Source organism: Orbicella franksi, chromosome 10 (assembly GCF_964199315.1).
Source record: "Orbicella franksi chromosome 10, jaOrbFran1.1, whole genome shotgun sequence".
Classification (NCBI taxonomy): Eukaryota; Metazoa; Cnidaria; class Anthozoa; order Scleractinia; family Merulinidae; genus Orbicella; species Orbicella franksi.
This window is the reverse complement of record NC_138154.1, coordinates 26040108-26059184: the sequence shown is the minus strand read 5'-3', so window position 1 is coordinate 26059184 and position 19077 is coordinate 26040108. Positions and strand designations below refer to the sequence as shown.

The following is a 19077-nucleotide window of genomic DNA, read 5'->3' as shown; positions in this document are numbered from 1 at the left end:
CCAGTATTTTGAATGGCGTGACACTGAAAACCAGCAGTTCTGAGTGGCAAAAAATCTATTGGGTGAATGGTATAGCAATGTGTTCTAATTGCTGCTTTGACAGATCTGGTATTGTGTGTTATAAATCCACTAGCAAGCTAAAAACCACGCGCTTTGGGGTTCGAAGTCGCATTAGCCGATGAAGAAGAAAGCCTTTTTATTTTTTGGCATCTATAAAGAATGGAAGACATTTTCGTTCACAAAAGAGGCAGGTAGCCGAATCTGGATCGAACGCGGAGCGATTAAAAAACGTCAAGCACCGAACTGAAATTTAACCATGCAGTGGATCAGTCTATTTATCTGTGAATACCTAAGTAATGTAGTATCTTCTTATTCTGCATCTTGGACAGGAAACAAGATTACTGCCGTACCGCCGATCTGCGGGCAATTCTGACCATGCTGACATGCTGACTTGGTCTACAACGTAAGTGTTGACCGATTTTCGACAGGTTTGTTGACATTATATGTGTACATTATATCGATCAGACTTATGTAACTTAAGTTTCGTTTATATTTAGGTGCGTTCTTTTGGAGTGATCTGGATCAGGATCAGTGATCCAAGGTCTGTCTGGATCATGATGCATTAAAGGAACCGATGAATCCACTCTGGTCGCGGATTTATCGGTTCCTTTGATGCACCATGATCCAGACAGACCTTGGATCACTGCTCTTGATCCAGATCACTCCAAAGGAATACACCCTTAGACACCGATGTAACGCGTTTTGTTTGCATTATCAAGAATTATATTATACATAAATAGTACATGGTTACATCATTTTAAAAGTGAACGATGTGAGTCATGTTCAGGCAACATTAAAAAGTGAAAACGGTTTTTAAATGAAAAGGCTTTGATTCAAATCACAGTAATATACATGTACTTCAATGAGGTGCGTAAATATATCTATTTTGTCCTCTCTAGTATAAAGTCAAGAGAAAAGTTAGCTCAGAAGGCAGCTGGACTTTCAAAGGTGCACTTCTATATCCGTGTGTAGTTAGTGGTCGCATTTCTTTGATTTTCTTACAATGGAGGTCCCTTGTGTTAGTTGACCCTTACCGTATTGAAGAGCTTGACGTGACCAGCAGAGGTCTCTCTCCTCAGGGACAAGAGAATGTACAGTCCAAGTTATTTGTCCGCTCGAAGAGTGTCTAGCCAAAGTTATTTGTCCACTATTAGAGTACAGTGTCTAAAGATGAGGCCATCCGTTCACTCTTGTCCACTCCTACACTGTCCAACGACAATGAAGTTATCTGTCTACTTCCACAGTTTCCAGCACAAGTTATCAAGTTAATACTCGCTCTTCTAAACTGAGGCATCCTGATCGTGTATAGTATCGGATTTACAAAGGAGTTAGCAAAGAACAGTGCCTCACAAACGCCTCGTGCGCGTAAAATTGTTTCTTCAGAAAATGTGCGGGACAGATAAGACTCCAAGAAGGTGAATAACACGTATGGAATCCAGACTGACAAGGAGACTAGCGTGACAATGAGCAGTGTCATTGTAAGCCTTCTTTCCTTCCTAGCCTGGTCGTGATGAACGTGCTGGGGTTGTTCACCGCATCGCACTGTAACAAATATCGCGCAGTAACTAAAGGTTAAAATTAAAAGCGAAGCACAGACACATGAAGCCACGAAGTACCAAATCTGCAACCCGATTATGTCATAGAATAAGAATAAAACTATGACACTTGTGCAAATGAAAGACGCGACCCATACGCAAGAAATACAAATCTTGTATGCCATTCCTGTCATAGAGCGATGCCTCATTGGACTTCTTGTAGCGTACAGTCTCTCAACTGAAATTGAGACCAAAAACGCAAGAGAACACCCAAAAAACAGTGTGTCAACTCCATGTGTGGAAATGAACCACGCATGAGTCATCTCAACATTCCAAAGTCCATAAGTGTTCCCTCGACGAAAAACAGCAGTTGGTATAACAAGTCCTCCCACACCGATATCAGCCGCTGATAGGTTGATTAGGAGATATGTACTGCGCTTGCGCAAATGGCGGTCCTTGGTAAAGACGATAAACGTAAACATATTGAGTACAAGGATGATAATTCCCTCAAGTATAAATAGCGAACACCAGAAATATCCTTCCTCCCTGTAGATCTGAAGATTGGGATCTGTTGGTCTGAATATTGCTAATGATGTGTTATTCGTTGCCATGGCTACCTCTATCTGAAATAGATCAGCAAACAGTTATTACTGCTGTCTCACAATATCACAAAAGGTCTTAGGTTGGTTTCTTCTTTTGTTTAAATTAAACTAGAGTATTTTCCCGATTAAACGCCAGGTCCCGAATAATGGCAAGGTTAAAATAACATCGGCTGAGTTTTCCATTAAACACCCCGGTTTTATTTGAAGTCGGTGTTTTCCTGCACCCGAGAAAAGTGCCGGTTCTTATGTGCGTTAACGTTTTCCAAAATTAAAAACTACCTATCTTCCTGAAGTTTTAGTTTCATCAAATATAAGACCCTCTGAGAACTTGACGTTTCACAACCGCTTTAATAGCTCAATCATCTATCATACTCCAGATTCTTGACGTTATTTATTGAATGGTTAAGATTTTAATTTTTGATGACATGACAGTGAAAACCAGCGATACGGTCACATCCGAGAAAATCCCGGCATTGACAGAAAATACAAGTACTCACGGTGGCGGACCAAGCCAAGCAAATAAACATGTGAACTTGTGAAACGATGCATGCAGGATATAAAACAGAAATCTGGCCACTTGTTAATGACCCTCTGGCGTACATGTACAAGGGATGTACAAGTAGGGGGGGTGGGGGTGGGGGGCGAGGATGAATAAGACATCAGGGTTTTCTTCAGCATTTTGAAAGGAGGATTGCAAACCGTTCTGTTCATGAATCGAGCAAAAATAAACCCTTGAGAAAAGAGAGTGATTATTTGATGTCTATTTAAGCAATGGACCACTCTTTTTATGAGTTTATAGCACCGGTAAACCCATATAAAGGGTGGCCTATTGCTTTTATGAAATAACTATGGAAAACTTTTGTCAAAGGGAGGAAAATGTATTGTACCTTCGTGATCAAGTTGCTTATTCTGATCAAATTCGGGGACTACAAGTAAAAGTACAAAATCCGCAGAGCAAAGCGACGAAAACACTTCGTGCTTAGAACGTTTTAAGAAAGGAAAGGAAAAGCCGGGTTATCGGTGAAAGGCAGAAGGCATATTAACCAATTCGAAAGTATTCTGACGAGGAAATGCAGGGATTCGTAGGCAGAATCAGTCATTACGAAAGTAAAAGACCGCAGGAAAAGTTTGCAAGTATTAAATACAAACTTCATACGCTTGGCCAAGTGATTCAACGATAACTTTCCAAAGTTTTGAGAATGAAATAAAGGTAACTAGTTACAGAAACGCTGCTTCCGGAAGTGTACTCAGACTTCATGTACTTATGTTGAAGGCTATAAATTCCGTGTTTCTTCTGTATTTTGCCAAATAAAAACTATTGCTTTAAAGCCAAGCTGATGCAAACCACTGAAATTCATTTATTTTTCATCGTGTTATGCATACATGAGTTAAACAATATATAACATAAAAACTTTATGTTATATAACTCGAAAGAAATTATAACAACCCAAATTGATCAGTCAAGCCCAGCTGACATCGTCCTCCACAGAACGTGAAGGGCAACGAAAAAAGTGTCTAAAACCTCCTTAACTTAAACTCAAGCTTAGCCGGAATGGTCGTGAAATTTTTGCCGTGGAAAAAAATGGTAAAACTTTATATGCTGACCTTCTACTAGTCCGGTTTATCCTTTAAAATTTCTATGAATAAGTTGAATGAAGAGATATTCGCGTTATTGATATCTCAGCCAGTAAAAACCCAAGCTGTTTATTACATTTGTTATCTCTCGGTGTTCTGAGTTCTCTAATTGCCGCAAAGAGCTACCATATCGGGAACCGTGGTTCACCGGTACAATAGAACATAGGTTTTGCAACTCTATCGACCAATCAGAGCTCGCGTAGTCTCTCAGTTATTTTATGCACATGCATAAACTGAAACATAATTGAAAGACCCCATTTAAACGTAATGTATCGGCGTTCAGTTTTATTCAATTCAAACATTCTTCAAACACAAACATTTCAGGCTTTTAACAAGGCTGCCTGGAAGCAATCAACGAGGAGTATCCTTACATTTTAATTATCGGTAAATTTCCTTAGGGCTATATGCGCGATAATTTTGTAAAGCATACAAGAAGTTTGCGAGTTAATTATTAAATACTTTCATGATCATGACTTTCGGGAAAAAAAAGTTTGAAGTACTAAGAAGCCTGCTTTCTTACAGTGGTGCCTTTTTCTTCGTTGGCGTACTTGTTTTGGTTATTGTACTGTTATGTTTCGTCTTGAGACTAATGAGAGAATACTTGAGACTACTTGAGAATAAGTTTATCTCGCAATTAAAGGTCGGGTTCAACACTGCATTCTGTGAAATCCCCTATGTTTAATTATTTTTACATCTTCCTTGTTGAATTTTGAACAACTCGATTCTTACAAAAATAAACCAGTCGCTGTGGTAACCCGATCGTTCCGAAAAAATTGAAACATTCCTCTTTGAACCCATTTAGAAAATCAACTGACGTCCTTACAGAAAATATCCAAAATCCCGAGGGTAGAGAATTCTTATATTTACAAGTAACTGAGAGGAAATGCAATTACGTTGCCTTAGGAATCATTTTTTACTTACAACTTACAGTTGGTCGGCGAATTCACTGATTATAGCTGTTGTAACTTCGTTCGTATCAATTTACTTTTCCGTCACTATTTCGGAGAAGGAAATATGAGTCTAAGTTTAGTTGCGATAAAATCCAATAATCCTGAAAAAAATGTCTAACTTTCAACAGAATGCTCTAAAGAAAGCTAAACTTTATTTAGGTTCGCACGTACGTTTTTTGCCATAACCTTCAACTCCACAGGATGCATTTGAATGTTTTTTTTTCCCCCATCTAAACGTCGCGTCACACTAGCTTTGTTACATGCAATGTTCACTGGTATATTGTAATGACACAACGCACTTTACATTAGCTTACAAACTGTAGGCCTGCGCAGAAAACTCTCAGAAAATCATTGATTTGCAGTCGCTAAGGTGAATAACATGAGAATTGCGAAATATAATTCATTTCCTTACCAGTGAGAGAGAGAGAGAGCGCAAACGTCTTCAGAATGGCGCGCTGGTTCTCGAAAGGTTCTTAGGTGGTAGATTAATAACAAAGGAAACTATATCTGAAAAGAAAGCCTCGTTAAACACCTGTTCCTTTTTGAGAAAATTCCAGCATTGCAAATTAACATTTAGATGGACATTCATTTTCATAATCAGGCCAGTGAGAGTTATGTTCACTAATGTATTTAATAGGAGAGAGAGCAAGACTTCTTTAATTCAGTACATTTAAGACTAAATGCTTTCATTGGAAACACGTACCAGTCGTAACAATTTTTCCGTACAAAGCAAGGCCTGAGAACAGGTTTTCTAACTTTCTCAACGTTGCAGCTGTTTACCATACAATGCTACATTTCAAGTTATTTCCAGCAGCAATATATTTGCGTTACTGGAAGACAGGTTACAAATGATTATTTTAATAATGTCAGGGCAAATAAATAACGATGATCGCAGTTACGTGTTGAAACAATTGTTCAATGATTAATGGTCTGCGGTCTTGACATACGGCGGTGCTCCAATATCAAATTAACCATTTGTTTATGCAAAACAAACAGCAGGCTTACATGTTAATATGAAAAACAAACGTTTCATCTGCAACCCTATCATGTTAGCGCCTTTCTAGTTTTTAGACACTGCAATATCATTTAGGTATTATTTCGTAGATGCTACATGTAATTAAATGGAGTCTTAGGGCTTCATCATTAATTATGTTAGCCCTTCGGCGTAAAAGACAGGGAGGGGACTGGCATCCAAGCCCCAGAAATTTTGAAAATGGGAGCTAACGACAACCGATAATGAAAACTTCAGTAGCAGTTCGTTCTTGTCTTGCAGACATTTTGATTATCTTGGATTATTTTTTTTATCAATTTTGGTCATTTTCTGTCTTTCCAAGAAAATTGTGAAATCCAAAAAGGCGGTTTCAGCATGGCAGGATTAATGACACCATGTGATGTAATATGACAGCTCATCTTGTAGAGCAAGCTGAGAGCTATCTATTAACCGAAAATGATTATAATATGTCTCATCACAACTAAACCCTAGATGAGGTGAGGGGGGAGGGGTTGGAGGGGAGGGGGGTCATCTGCCCGCTTGTACCATAGTCAGATAATTATTTTTTGGACTGTCTGAGGGTTCCAGGAGCAATCAATTTAAAGGAACCGTGCCTTAATTTCCTTTGTAGTTTGTTTGGCGTGAAGTAAATGGTGCCCAGAAAATGTTAAAAATCAAGACATATTCAAGTGCACTTTAGTACGTTCGAAAGGAAATAGACACAACGAGTGGCGTATTGCAGTTTTGAGGGAATGAATATCTTGAGGGAGCAGTACAGATGTTCATGAATTGGACGACCGAGCGCTCAACCCGCCTATCCAGCCTGCCTTTTTTTTCGTTCGGGAGCGGGGGAGTCCATGTATCTCCGAAAGTATTTCGTCACTAGTGGTCGAACTTATGTCGTGTGTAAAACATCCAAACTTGTCTGCTTAAGTTATATCTATGTGTCAATGAAAACGTCCAACAAAACCAAACTGACGTCATAATTTCAGAATATCCCCCTTTTTGGATCTGCCATAGTGAATTTAAAAGAACTTATAAGAGAAGTCATAACAGCTCCAAAAAGTGATTCCAAAGTCGGGAAAATATTAGAATGCAACCGTAGACGCAAAAAACGATTAAGAAATTCAGGCTCTCATTAAGCATTGGTGTAATTGAGCTAGTTTCAGAATGGGCAAAATTTTCAATTTTCCAAGTTTGCGAAAAAGTATGTATTTTAACAAAGGACTATATTATGCTCATTTTAGCCGGTTTTAAGCTTTCGGACTATGTATCAGTTAACAAGCGAAGGCAAAGAAAAGTTAACGTTGTTTTTATGAAAGGAAGTGGTCTTTGCAGTAGTGAAATGATGACCATATTTATCCCTCAAATAGTTTGTGAAGTCGAGTTACGCTATACGAGCAATTCTGTGGAGAATGCTGGTTTATTATAGATACCATGATTACAAAACTTCAAATAGCCTTTCCATTAGCTGAATCCTTGTTTACAATATTTGCGTCATTAGCATAAGTAATTCAGTTTCTGATGGAGCTACAAATAAATCAGTTCTGAATATTGAAACGTCATATAGTACGATCAACTATACCAATGAATATGAGCCTGATGTATTGAATACCTTTTGTGCAACACGGGTTTAAAAACTCAAAATGTTATTAAGAATATATGAGTTCATTAGCGCTATTTTGCAGATTTTGAAAGACAATTTCTCCTTGAATATTACACCCAAAGAGCTACAAATTTCACCATGTATTAAGTTTCACTAGCTCTTTAGCTTCCTGGAGAAATTAATGGGATACATGCTTCAAGTGGGAAATCGCTAAACTCGGTTTTTTTTCCCAGTGACATAGAACTGAGTACTGTTTAAAGAAAATAGAGAGGACACCATGGGCTTAGCCAAGAAAGCTCTGAATATTTCCTAAATATCCCTTAATTCTCTAAATATCTCGGAAACCTCTAAATATTACCCCCAAAATAGCTGGATATTTGTGGAAAGGCCTAACTTAAAATCAATTGTATCAGGTGCTTTTCCGACTTTACAAGACTTTTTTCGGGCCACACCCACACCAATTTCAGGCCTTTTGTTTTGCATGGCTCTCCTCAAATCCCACGGGACCACACTACCCTTGTACGCCAAAACATGAACGCGCCCCTATGAGTACCTGAAATCGAACCTCTTGTTATTTGTCCACTCCTACACTGTCCAACGACAATGAAGACATTTGTGCGCTTCCAGTCTTTGCAGGACAAGTTATCAGATTAATACTTGCTCTTCTAAACTGTGGAATTCTGATCGTGTACAGTATCGGATTCACAAAGGAGTTGGCAAAAAATAGAGCCTCACAAACGCCCCGCGCGCGTAAAAGCCCTTCTGGAGAGAACTGTCGTGACAGATGAGACTCCAGGAAAGTGAATAACACGTACGGAATCCAGACTGACAAGGAGACCAGCGTGACCATGAACAGTGTCATAGTAAGCTTTCGTTCCTTTCTAACCTGGCCGCGATGCGAGTGCTGGGGTTGTTCACTGCATCGCACTGTGACAAATATCGCGCAGTAACTAAAGGTTAAAATCAAAAGCGAAATGAAGACGCATGAAGCCACGATGTACCAAATCTGCAACCCGATTATGTCGTAAAACAAGAACAAAACTACGACAGTTGTATAAATGAAAGACGCAACCCATACGCAAGACATCCAAATTTTGTATGTCATTCCTGTCATAGACCGATGCCTCATTGGTTTTCTTGTAGCGTACAGTCTCTCAACTGAAATGGAGACCAAAAACGCAAGAGAACACCCAAAAAACAGTGTGTCAACTCCATATGTGGAAATGAACAAGGCGGGAGTCATTTCAACATTCCAAAGTCCATAAGTGTTCCCGCGACGAAAAACAGCAGTAGGTATAACAAGTCCTCCCACACCGATATCAGCCGCTGATAGGTTGATAAGCAAATACGTGCTGCGCTTGCGCACGTGTCGGTCCTTGGTGAAGACGATAATCGTAAGCATATTGAGTACAACGATGATGATCGCCTCAAGAATAAACAGAGAACACCAGAAATATCCTTCCTCTTTGTTAATATGAAGTATGGACTCTGTTGGTCTGGCCAATGATGTGTTATTCGTTGCCATTGTTACCTCTATCTGGAAAATACAAGTGAATATATGAAATATCATATATTTGAATCGCGGAGAAAGATATGAAGACATGATTGATCATCACATTTATACGCAAATTGAGCAGTTGTGAATTAAAGCCTGAAAAAAATTCAGGCCTGAACGGAATTCAAACCCATGACCTCTGCGATACCGGTGCAGTGCTCTACCAACTGAGCTATCAAGCCAGCTGGGAGCTGGTCAAGTTGTGAGTTCGTAATATACCAGTAGAGGTTAAAGAATATGAACTAGACACATGACAGAAGAGCCACGATGTACCAAATCTGGGACCCGATTATGTGGTAAAATTTCATAGGTATGATATTTCATATATTGACTTGTATTCTCGTATTATTTTCTGACACATTCAGGAAGAGAGACACACAGTTAACTAGACGCTGTGCCAGACCAACTGTTTAAATCAGTAGCTCAAAACGTGACCAAAGTATTGATTCTGAGTCAGCTGAGAGAAGAAGAAGCTCATTAAAAAGCCAGACAGGAACACATATATGGTGTAACTTCATATTTAGCACTGTAAGTAAGCAGATATACATTTATACTTGCATTACTATGGTTTCATTTAAAACCGTGGAAGAATCTGCTAGCGATATAGAATTATCCATTGTATCCGTCAGTACTGTCGAAACTTTGATAAAGTGTGAGGCCTCTGTGGTCGCTTCGAAATAATTACAGCAAGGTGTCGATTACGAGGGGAAGTATCTATGATCCCCAAAACACTTTCTCTCAAAAAGAAGTAGTAATTTAATTTGGATAGATTTTAGCAAATTCTTAACCATCAACCCATCAAAGTGGTCCCACTCAATTTCAGGAGCTTGTCGCAACGATAAGTTCTCCGTATTGTGAGTTGGCCGATAATTTAGTTTTTAAATGGTTGCTTTCTGGAGGCGATCGCTCAGTCTAGAAGTGTTATGATGTAATAATATAAAACATATTTATGCAAGATGACCATTTTAGTTATAAAAACTGCTATCAACATGGGTCCTGCGTAAAATAAGTGACAAAATAAGTGTTCGTCAGGGAGGCTTTTGACCGCATTAACTTTAATTTCAGAATTCTAATTGAATCTTGTTGCAGTATTTCTTTTTTTAATGAGCAAATGCATTCTCGCCTCAAGATCGCTAGAGGTTACTACTTTGAATTAATTTGCATTTTTTTTTCTTGGAGATTATTCAAAACGGGCCTTTTAAAAAAATACCGCAAAAATTATTTTACATAGTCAAAGGTTAAACTTCGTTCTCATATACCGCCAACTGCAATTCCCTCTCATTTAATATGAAACAGATTAAAATTATTTAAAAACGCACTCTAGGTAAACGAGAGATATCTTTCAAAAATGTATTACAAGAGAATGGTTTGTCTCCTAACGAAGTGCACCAGAAAAGAAGATTTTCTAAAGATTTTGTTTTGTCCATCGCGCGGGATAAATAGTTATGTTAATAATGGTACAGTCATGACTTGAAAAAATTGTAATATCTTTAGACTTTTGTCGGTACTGCCTACTTTATGCCTCTTCGCTTAGAGACTAGCATTGTTTTTAGCTGACGTCCCAAGATGAATAGCAGTTTTGTGTTCCAATTAATTCAATTTTGGTCATTGAATAAACGTTCCCGCCGATTTATTTGTATGCATTTCCTGTTGAAATTTGATAACCAGGGTTTTCTCCAGAGGAAATTCTATTTTCAAAGTTTGCGGCAGAAAACTTTATTTTCTTAGATGAGGGTACCAGGCCGTCCCGAATTGAAAACGATTCTTAATTGAAACATTTATAATCCAAACGCGCTAACAATTCTGCCGCCAAGCAATCGATATCCAAAAAACGGACAGCGAAACAAATACACAGTATTCTCATTAAATGAGAAAAATTCAGTTTGGATGTCTTTGCATACCCTTGATATGCTTACTTGATGGACTAACCGTCAATCTCAATACAATGGCTGTTGATTGACACACTTTTACAATATTTCGCATTTCAGCGTTACAAAATTTTCTTTGCTAAACGTCATGTTAGCAAATGTTATGTTATGTTATGAATTCTAATGATCCCACGCAATACAAACTGATAAAACAAGAACTAAAAGAACAGTTCAAATTCTGTTGTTTACTAACGCTCAGTCTCCTACTGATTCAGAACTTAATTACGGATGGACCCGATAAAAATACCCTACCTACGTTGGCATACGAGTAATTCTCTTAAAAAGAGTATGTATTTTGTCGCTTAATGAGGCTCAGTTTCAAAACTTAAACAAGGATCACTTCAAACGTAATTTTTCTGCAACTTAACGCGCAACTTCCAACCGTGATCTGTTTGCGTTCCTCTCCGAAACGTCGCATCGCATCCAAAACTACGCCGGACCCACAAACTTGGCTATAACTATCAATTTTTCAGAATACTAGAATCATCAAGGTTTTCATTCCCTTAAATAAATTTAGAGAACAGAATGATTAATTTTCTTACCAGAGAGAACAGAAATCTGGAATAAGCGCCCGCAGAACGGTTTGGTACACTTTAAAGCGGAGTGTTACGTGACGTGGTTTGTGGGGAAGAAAATGCCAGTTGCATCTGAAACCTTTCCAAACACTTATTATTTTTCAATGGAAGTCGGTCATTACATATTAATTTTTGGGTCTGTGCCTGAATTTACATATCCGCCGACAAATAAAAAGACAGGTTATTCAAATAGCGGAAAGCAAGACCTCTGCGGACAGAACGCTCTAGAAAAACGGAAACAGGAATCTGACTGAGATAGCTCCCGTTGATTTGCTTTGCTGGAGCACATGGCAAGTAGCCTTGTGTCATAAAACTTGGAAGTACATATTGACAATGTTAAACATTGTCACTATTAAATTTCATTTCCATCCGCTAGAATGTTCGAGTTTCTAGAACGTGTGCGCATATATTTTTTAATGGCCAAAGGATAAAATTGCGAGGACAAATGCCCAACGTGTCATATAAACTGACACGATCGCAAGCCCTAGTCTGGTAATTTTCAGCAACAAAGTCCATCAATAACGGCAGATATGCAGGCCAATATCTAAACAACATTTTCGCGGCTTTTTTTTTTTTTGTCAGCTATTTTACCTTTGTTAAAAGCCTGCGATTAATCCACACTCTAATTATTCCGACGCTAGTTAAAATTTAAAAGATCCCGAGGCTTTTAAATTGCTTGTTATGTTTATCTCAAGAGGAATCTTTGTTATAAACTGCAAATGGGAGACCCTACCAGTTTCTATTGGAATCGTAAGCTAAAAGCCTCCTCTGTCGGTCTTTGATGTATTTGGTATAATTGAATTTTTCTACCAAGAAATGAGTTCATGAGTATTTATCAGGCAACATGTCGCGTGCCCGTCCTTTCACTAAGACATTGGTACATCGAATATAGAATTGAGAACGTGACAGCTGAAACGCCAATTGAAGCTATTCTCACAGAGATATCACTTTCGTGCCTTTGTATCGATCTTTCGTTATGCATGCGAAACTCCCACAATACTCTTTAAAAAAACTACAGTCATCATACCCAAAAAACAGAAACACTTTTTGATTTTGACCTTTCTTGCTGTAAAACTACTCCAGAAACATTACTTGTTTTTGATAGTACCACATCGTTTGATCCAGACAAGAGCAAAAACAAATTAACCGTTTCAGAGCATAACGGTACGTTAACTGTCACTCGCGAAAGGTAAGGTTTGTTCTGGATGTGTACAGTGAAATGAAGTCTTTTTACAATATTTTCGAGTAAGGTAACTTACCGAACGAAAAGATATTAATCATTGGAAAACCACCGCGTTGAACCTCTTACAATGTCAAATGAACGATTACCTTATGAGAAAATAACAGCTTTTTGATGTGAACCAGGTTTTAAGAAATGGTATCTTAAATCTTCATGTTGAGTAGTATTTATAACAAAACATACAAACAAGTGATGATTTGCTTACCTGTGTTAGTCGTTCGCTGTCAGTTTGCTATTGTGATTTTTTTTTTTAATTTTAACTCTTATATCCTTTTAACCGAAAAGGAATCGTTCCCTAGGGCAGAGTTTTTATTAGCATCCATCAGCACTTTTTGTTTTTGCCTCTGGCAGCTCGACAAAGGCGTTGTTTTTACTGCTAGTATCTAGCACTCCAAGTCTAAATTAAGTTGCGTAAACAGTTATAATAAACTAAAGAAGCTACACCGAAAATAATCAAATCCGATTTTCATTACGAAAATGCTTTCTCAGTAAAAACACAAGATATCTATGTTAGTTCTCATTTGCTTATTCGGTTCGTGAACATGTTTGTTAAATGTCGATCCATTTTGCAACTGAGGCAGGTTAAAGGTAGTTAATAGGAGCTATCCGTTAATGCTGGAGGCAACACTACTTAAACTGAATTTCCAACACTTCAATTAAATTGATTTTAATTTATTCTTGGATACTACAATGCGGCGTGAAGGAGCAACCAGTATCATAGGCGAAACACCAATATTTATGGCTTAATAAGAAAATCTTTGTTCTACATTGGCCTCGTCAGCAGAAGCAACATTGTTTCTGATCAAACCTCAAAAATATCAGCTTTGATTATTGAAAAGGTATGGCACGATTAATTTTTCCAGGAAATTTGAGCCCAAGTCATTGAATACTCTTTGTGCGACGCGAGTTTAAAATCTCAAAATTTTTCACAAAACGTATTTTCTCATTAGGGCTTTCGCCACAATGACAGAAATCCTGCATTGTTTGAAAGCCAGTTTCTCCTTCAATATTACACCCAAAGAGCCAAACAATTCATCAGTTACTAAGTTTCAGAAGCCCTCTAAATGTTTGGAGTCAAATCCTATATACCGGGCATGAAGCCGTCTCTGGGTAAAGTTTTATGCTAACGGGGAAAAATATACATAAACAATGATGTCATTAACGATCACCCTATACAATGCACGACAGAAACATTCTCTCGTTCACTTGATCGTTCGTTCGCTCGTTCGCTTGATCATTAATCTTCGCGGGGTAATTGTCCTTACTACGAGTATCAGTTGAATAAGGCACGACGGCAGTTTGGTGACGAAGTTTTGGCCTTAAAATTACGGTATTGCCACGGGCAACTTACCTCGTTTCCATTGGTAACAATATCAACAGCCGTGCGTCGCCTGTCGCGTAGCCTACAATTTCGCACTCTTTGCTGCTAATGACGTCAAAGGCCGACAAGTTGCCACTGGAAACGGAGCCAGTCGCCCATGACAACAACACGATTTTCACGTTAAAACCTGGTGACCAAACTGATAATCGTAGTACCGGGAGCTAACGAAGGGGTAGTAGAAAGGCGGTTTTTTTGCCCATGCCGGAGAAGGAGGAGAGGGACAGAACGCCAAGGGGTAGGCGGGGGGGGGGGGGGGGGTTAAATGCTGGAGGAGTGGTGTCGACAGGTGAAAGGCTGAGTGAAAGCATGTAGCAAAAACCACTGAATACGCCTGAACAAAATGATTATTTTAGCACAACAGATGACTTTTCTAACATGAGATCATATCCCTAACATTGATGTCAGGTAGACATCACATCGCGCGTTGAATACCTGTTAATTTTTTTATGAGCTACAAATTTGCAAAAAAAAAGACCTTTTTCAGACTGGGAGTTTTCGGTCTTCTACAATCGCGTAAGGAGGGGGAGGGGGAGGAATCTGTCCCCTTCCCCCCCGATCTGTAACTCAGCAATATTCAAGCAATGATCACGATGCTTAAGTGGTATATAGTATGTTCACAAATAACCTGTTCCAGGCTCCCGGTCAGTAGAGACGATCAAAGAATCAGTCGGGGTCTCCGTCTCTCTCCCAGACTCGCTCGTCGCCCACCCGCTTTTTGATCGACCACACTGACTGAGAGCCTAGAGCAGGCCAGTTCAGAAATGTTCCTTTTGACGAAAAAAAAAAAAAAAACGTGATGTAATAACCTCATTTAACATGGTAAGTCATTTTGTCAATACAGCAGACATCTTTTCCAAAGCGTCATCCATAAATCACTAACACAACGGTGACAACAATCCTAAAATGTTAAATTTTGGTAATTTAAATTATATCGTTTTTAAAAATTCAGGAAAAAAACATGCAGTGTCAAAAGAAGGATGATTATTTTTAATGTTTTATAGTTTGTAAAGGGACGTTGTACTTAGGTGGATCAAACGTCACTTGCTTCATGCTTCGCAGTTCGAGGGATATAAGAATTGTCAAATATAACTTATACTGTGTAACTTGTATGTCCCTTTAAATAATGTGATACCCAACCCAAACAAATGATAATTGAAAACCGAAAGTTTAGAGAATAAGTCATTCGCTGGGTCGAGGCACTATCACTCAAGACTACAGGTTTTAAAATTTGCTTCAACTGTGCTTCACTTTCCAGTAGACCACTCCATAAAGCGTAGTTCGGCTAAACACGAAATGGCCAAACATGATTTGAAATTAACTAAAATTAAATGATTTACAATGACCCAAAATAAGCTTGACTGAATTCTGAACTGAATGACCTGAAATGACTTAAAATGACCTAAAATGACCTAAAATGACCACGAATGATCGAAAATAACCTTGTCTGATATCTGAAATCTTCCCAAATGAGGATGGTTTCACTTAGTAGGCCACTTCAGATTTCTTCAGGTCATTGTACTGTTGCCAATTACTATCTTAGATCTTTTAGGCAGGCTTAATTAAACGTTATTCTTGGTCATTTTAGACATCAGTCAAGATTATTTTCAATCGTGTTCGATCATTTCAGGTCATTGTAAGTCATTTCATGTCATTTTAAATCATTCCTTGTTTTAGTAACCACCACGTCCTAATTAATACTCCTTTTGTTTAGTGTCACCTTTCACCTGCTTACTGTTGTACAGAGTGAAGAATTAATGCGTGACTAATTGTTAAAAAAATCACTGAATGCAATGAGGTCAGGAAGTAGCTACCAAACAACATTGAATACAAAGATTGCTACTCCACTTTTAATTATTCAGAATAACGCAGAACGAATAACTCTCATTTCTAAAATCGAAACGTTTACTTTTACTTTTATCTTAAAATAAACTCACGGAGTACACTCAGTTCTACGTTAAAATGTTACAGCTCTACTGACTATGTAGCCTCCGAAGCATATCAATACGTTTGCCTAAGGTTTGGACAGGAATCAGGGGATCAAAGATAGTCGTTGGATCACAGTTAGTATCGGTAGAGCCAAAGGAGACAAGATATCATAGCCATAAACCGATGCTCGAAGGCATTTTAAAACTGAGTAAATGAAACGTTTAATATTTTAGCAGGTGAAAGATTTTTGGTAATGGCAAGAAATATGATTGATATATGAGGGGTTTCTAGATCTCAACACTGCGTATCTAGACGTGTCATATTTTTTATAAGAATATATTTTATAAGAGTATCAAGACTGAAATTTGCGAAATTTTAAGAATATTTTAAGAATAAACACGAGGGTGAGATTTTGAAAAGAAGACAATTTGGTGTGTTGAAAATTTGCAAATACAACATATACAATTTCATATTTTTACTAAAGAAAAGAACCTAGGTGTCAATTGTACTAGAGTTACATGTACATGTGCATGTAAGTTTCAAAGATATAACTCGCACAATGGGATCACAAAAAATTCACCAGTTAATTTTTATATCTAAACAGCATCATCCGTGAAATGGAACATAACCTGATCATGTTAAGGATACATAATTATTGTTCAATCGTGTCGCAAACATAGCCGTGTATATTGTTCAGGAGACATTTTGACTCATGAAGTCGGTCTTAACTGATAAATCGACGATTCGAGATAACATTGAGTTTTGGATCTTAAAATCATCTTGTACAATATATATGCGATACTATATAAGAAAAACAACAACAACTTGGCGTCACTATTCACGTTTCAGTATGGAAACCTTGGAGAGGCTATAAGTCTTTTTAATTTCACAAAAAAGCGAACGTTCTTTGCTGAAATTAAATGCTTTCTTATGCCATATTTCGTACTCTTTTGACGTACGAAGCAACATGCCCGATTTTTACCTGTTCAGTGCTTCTAAGACGATACTGGTTGCTTCCTTTGAGTCGACTTTTGTTTGGACGCACGTTAAATTCTGCAAAGAATGTTTTAGTATAACTACACGCTAAAATACTTTCAAGCTGAAATTGTATGTCCTAAGATTGTTTCAAAACTGAAAGTATCACAGTTCTTTACTCTAAAATTCCTGTGTGAACTATAAATCGCTTCAACAGAAGTTCTAGACGGATATTGCCGGAGAAAACGTCAATAAATACCTGCTTAGTGCGTGAACGTATTTTGTCCAACAGAGTGTCTCTGCAACGTTGAGAAGCATGAAGACGGAGTATCAGCGCGAGAAAAGATTGAACTGTAAATAAATTGATCAGAATCGACAGCAACTATAAAGTTACAACCGTTTGAGGGAAGATCATCAATAAGGAAAAAACGTTTTGACAACAAATATCCCCAGACCCCGACAATAATCCCCCAAATCTCCTAAGGAGCAAAAGAGTCCCAGCGATAGTAAGCTTCCCCACCCCCCACAGGCAATATTTATAATAGGCCCCCTGTTATAAAGCTTGTTTCATATTTTCGGTTTTTATTTATGTTACTTTATGCTTAGAAACGTAGAAACAAAAATTATCGAAACTAGAATATCGAACAGAGTTTACGTTTTACCATGCGGATATATACTTCTTGTCTGCAACAAAAATTTTCAACACCCCTTGCCAATATAACCCCAAACATTCTTGTCACTCAAATTCCTTCTGATGATATTAAACTCCCTCGAAACTTAGGGTGCGTTTCTTTGGGAAAGTCTAAGAGTGGATTCTCAAATCCAAAAACGGATTTTGCGTTTCTTTACTAAACAGCTTAATCCAAGATCACTCGGATTATGGTGCATCAAAGGAACCGAAAAATCCACTCTGGGCAAGGATTCTTCGGTTCCTTTGATGGACAATCATCCGAGTTATCTTGGATCAATCAGTTTAGTAATGAAACGCAAAATCCGTTCTCGGATTTAAGAATCTAATCTTGGCTTTTCCTAAAGAAACGCACCCTTAACGCACCCAAAAACCTTTTGAAAAGAAGGTTTCTGAAAGATAAGCGCATTATCGGAATTTATGGTACGCTATGACTGAGACCTTTCTTGAGTTTCTTTTGAACAATTCTCAGCAATCTAAGTCACGCGTTGTTTCTGATAAAACGACTTACTGAACTGCGTTCTTCAATGTCAATACCCTGACTCAAATTCTTAAATTTAGAGCCTGATTAATTTCCACCCATCGCTTAGCTTATCTCTGGTTATAACGCTTGTAATAAAATTTTCATAAATCTTTGTCCAAATAGTTGGATAATAAGCTTATTGCATGTTAATGGCATAATATAAATATAGATGTGGCCCGCCTAGATTAGCCTAGACTACCTGCAGGTTTATCTGTCATTATATTTAAGTTTCTAACTTAATTATTTCTAATAATAAAGTGTAGATGTAACACAACTCATTAACCTAAAATTCATGTAAATTATTGAAAAAAGAATATAGTTTTGTTGTTGTTGTTGTTTTTTTGTTATTGCTGGAATTGGTGGAAAAGTTACGTTGTCAATTTTTTGTGCTAAGAGTAGCCCCCTAACGGAATCAGCTGAGAAATAACGGTGTTGGTGCTTTGAAAAAACTTCCAATATTAGAGAGTATTTACATGTCCAGGCGTAGTCAATCAATAAAAATCGATATCGGAAATCAATGGATTCAATCGATATAACAATCGAACTCACAGAAAAATATCTTTATCGATTGCTAACGATTGGCAAAAATTGACAACAATCGATAATTCCTGTCTTCAGGAGTATCGATTGTTTTGTCGATTGAAAAAAAAAACAACCAACCGGACTTTTCAAAGAAGAAGATGTGAATATGTCTTAAGAAGTGACGCGAGTGTTACATTTTGAAAATGCAACCTGCGCACCAAAGGCGGAAAAGACAAGAACGTTTCATTGTCAGAAGAAGATATTCAAACTTTAGAAAAAGCAAGCCACGCATGCGCGTCTGATGACATTATCAATCACAAAACAAGGGCGAGCTATGGAATCTTTTTGGTAAACAAATGTTAGCAAAACAACTTGAGAAATTTAT

General features: G+C 37.9%; 1 protein-coding gene across 4 annotated transcripts; it reads right to left on the bottom strand.

The window, feature by feature from the left end:
• Positions 1–1114: 1114 nt before the first annotated feature.
• LOC145499750 (adenosine receptor A3-like) lies at positions 1115–17908 on the bottom strand. Of its 4 annotated transcripts, none has more exons than XM_081479275.1 (3): positions 17219–17908; positions 16967–17037; positions 1115–2218 (listed from the first exon to the last, which is right to left on the bottom strand). In XM_081479275.1, exon 3 carries the CDS (start codon positions 2204–2206, stop codon positions 1211–1213), a length of 996 nt encoding a protein of 331 aa, XP_081335401.1. In that variant the 5' UTR covers positions 2207–2218; positions 16967–17037; positions 17219–17908; the 3' UTR covers positions 1115–1210. The 4 variants fall into 4 exon arrangements, with proteins under 4 accessions (XP_081335401.1, XP_081335402.1, XP_081335403.1 ...); XM_081479276.1 differs by having other exon boundaries at positions 1115–2214; XM_081479277.1 differs by having other exon boundaries at positions 2214–8916.
• Positions 17909–19077: the final 1169 nt, after the last annotated feature.

What these genes read in the sequence shown, in the direction of transcription:
- LOC145499750 (XM_081479275.1), bottom strand. Translation starts at nt 2,206, where the DNA reads ATGGCAACGAATAACACATCATTAGCAATATTCAGACCAACAGATCCC.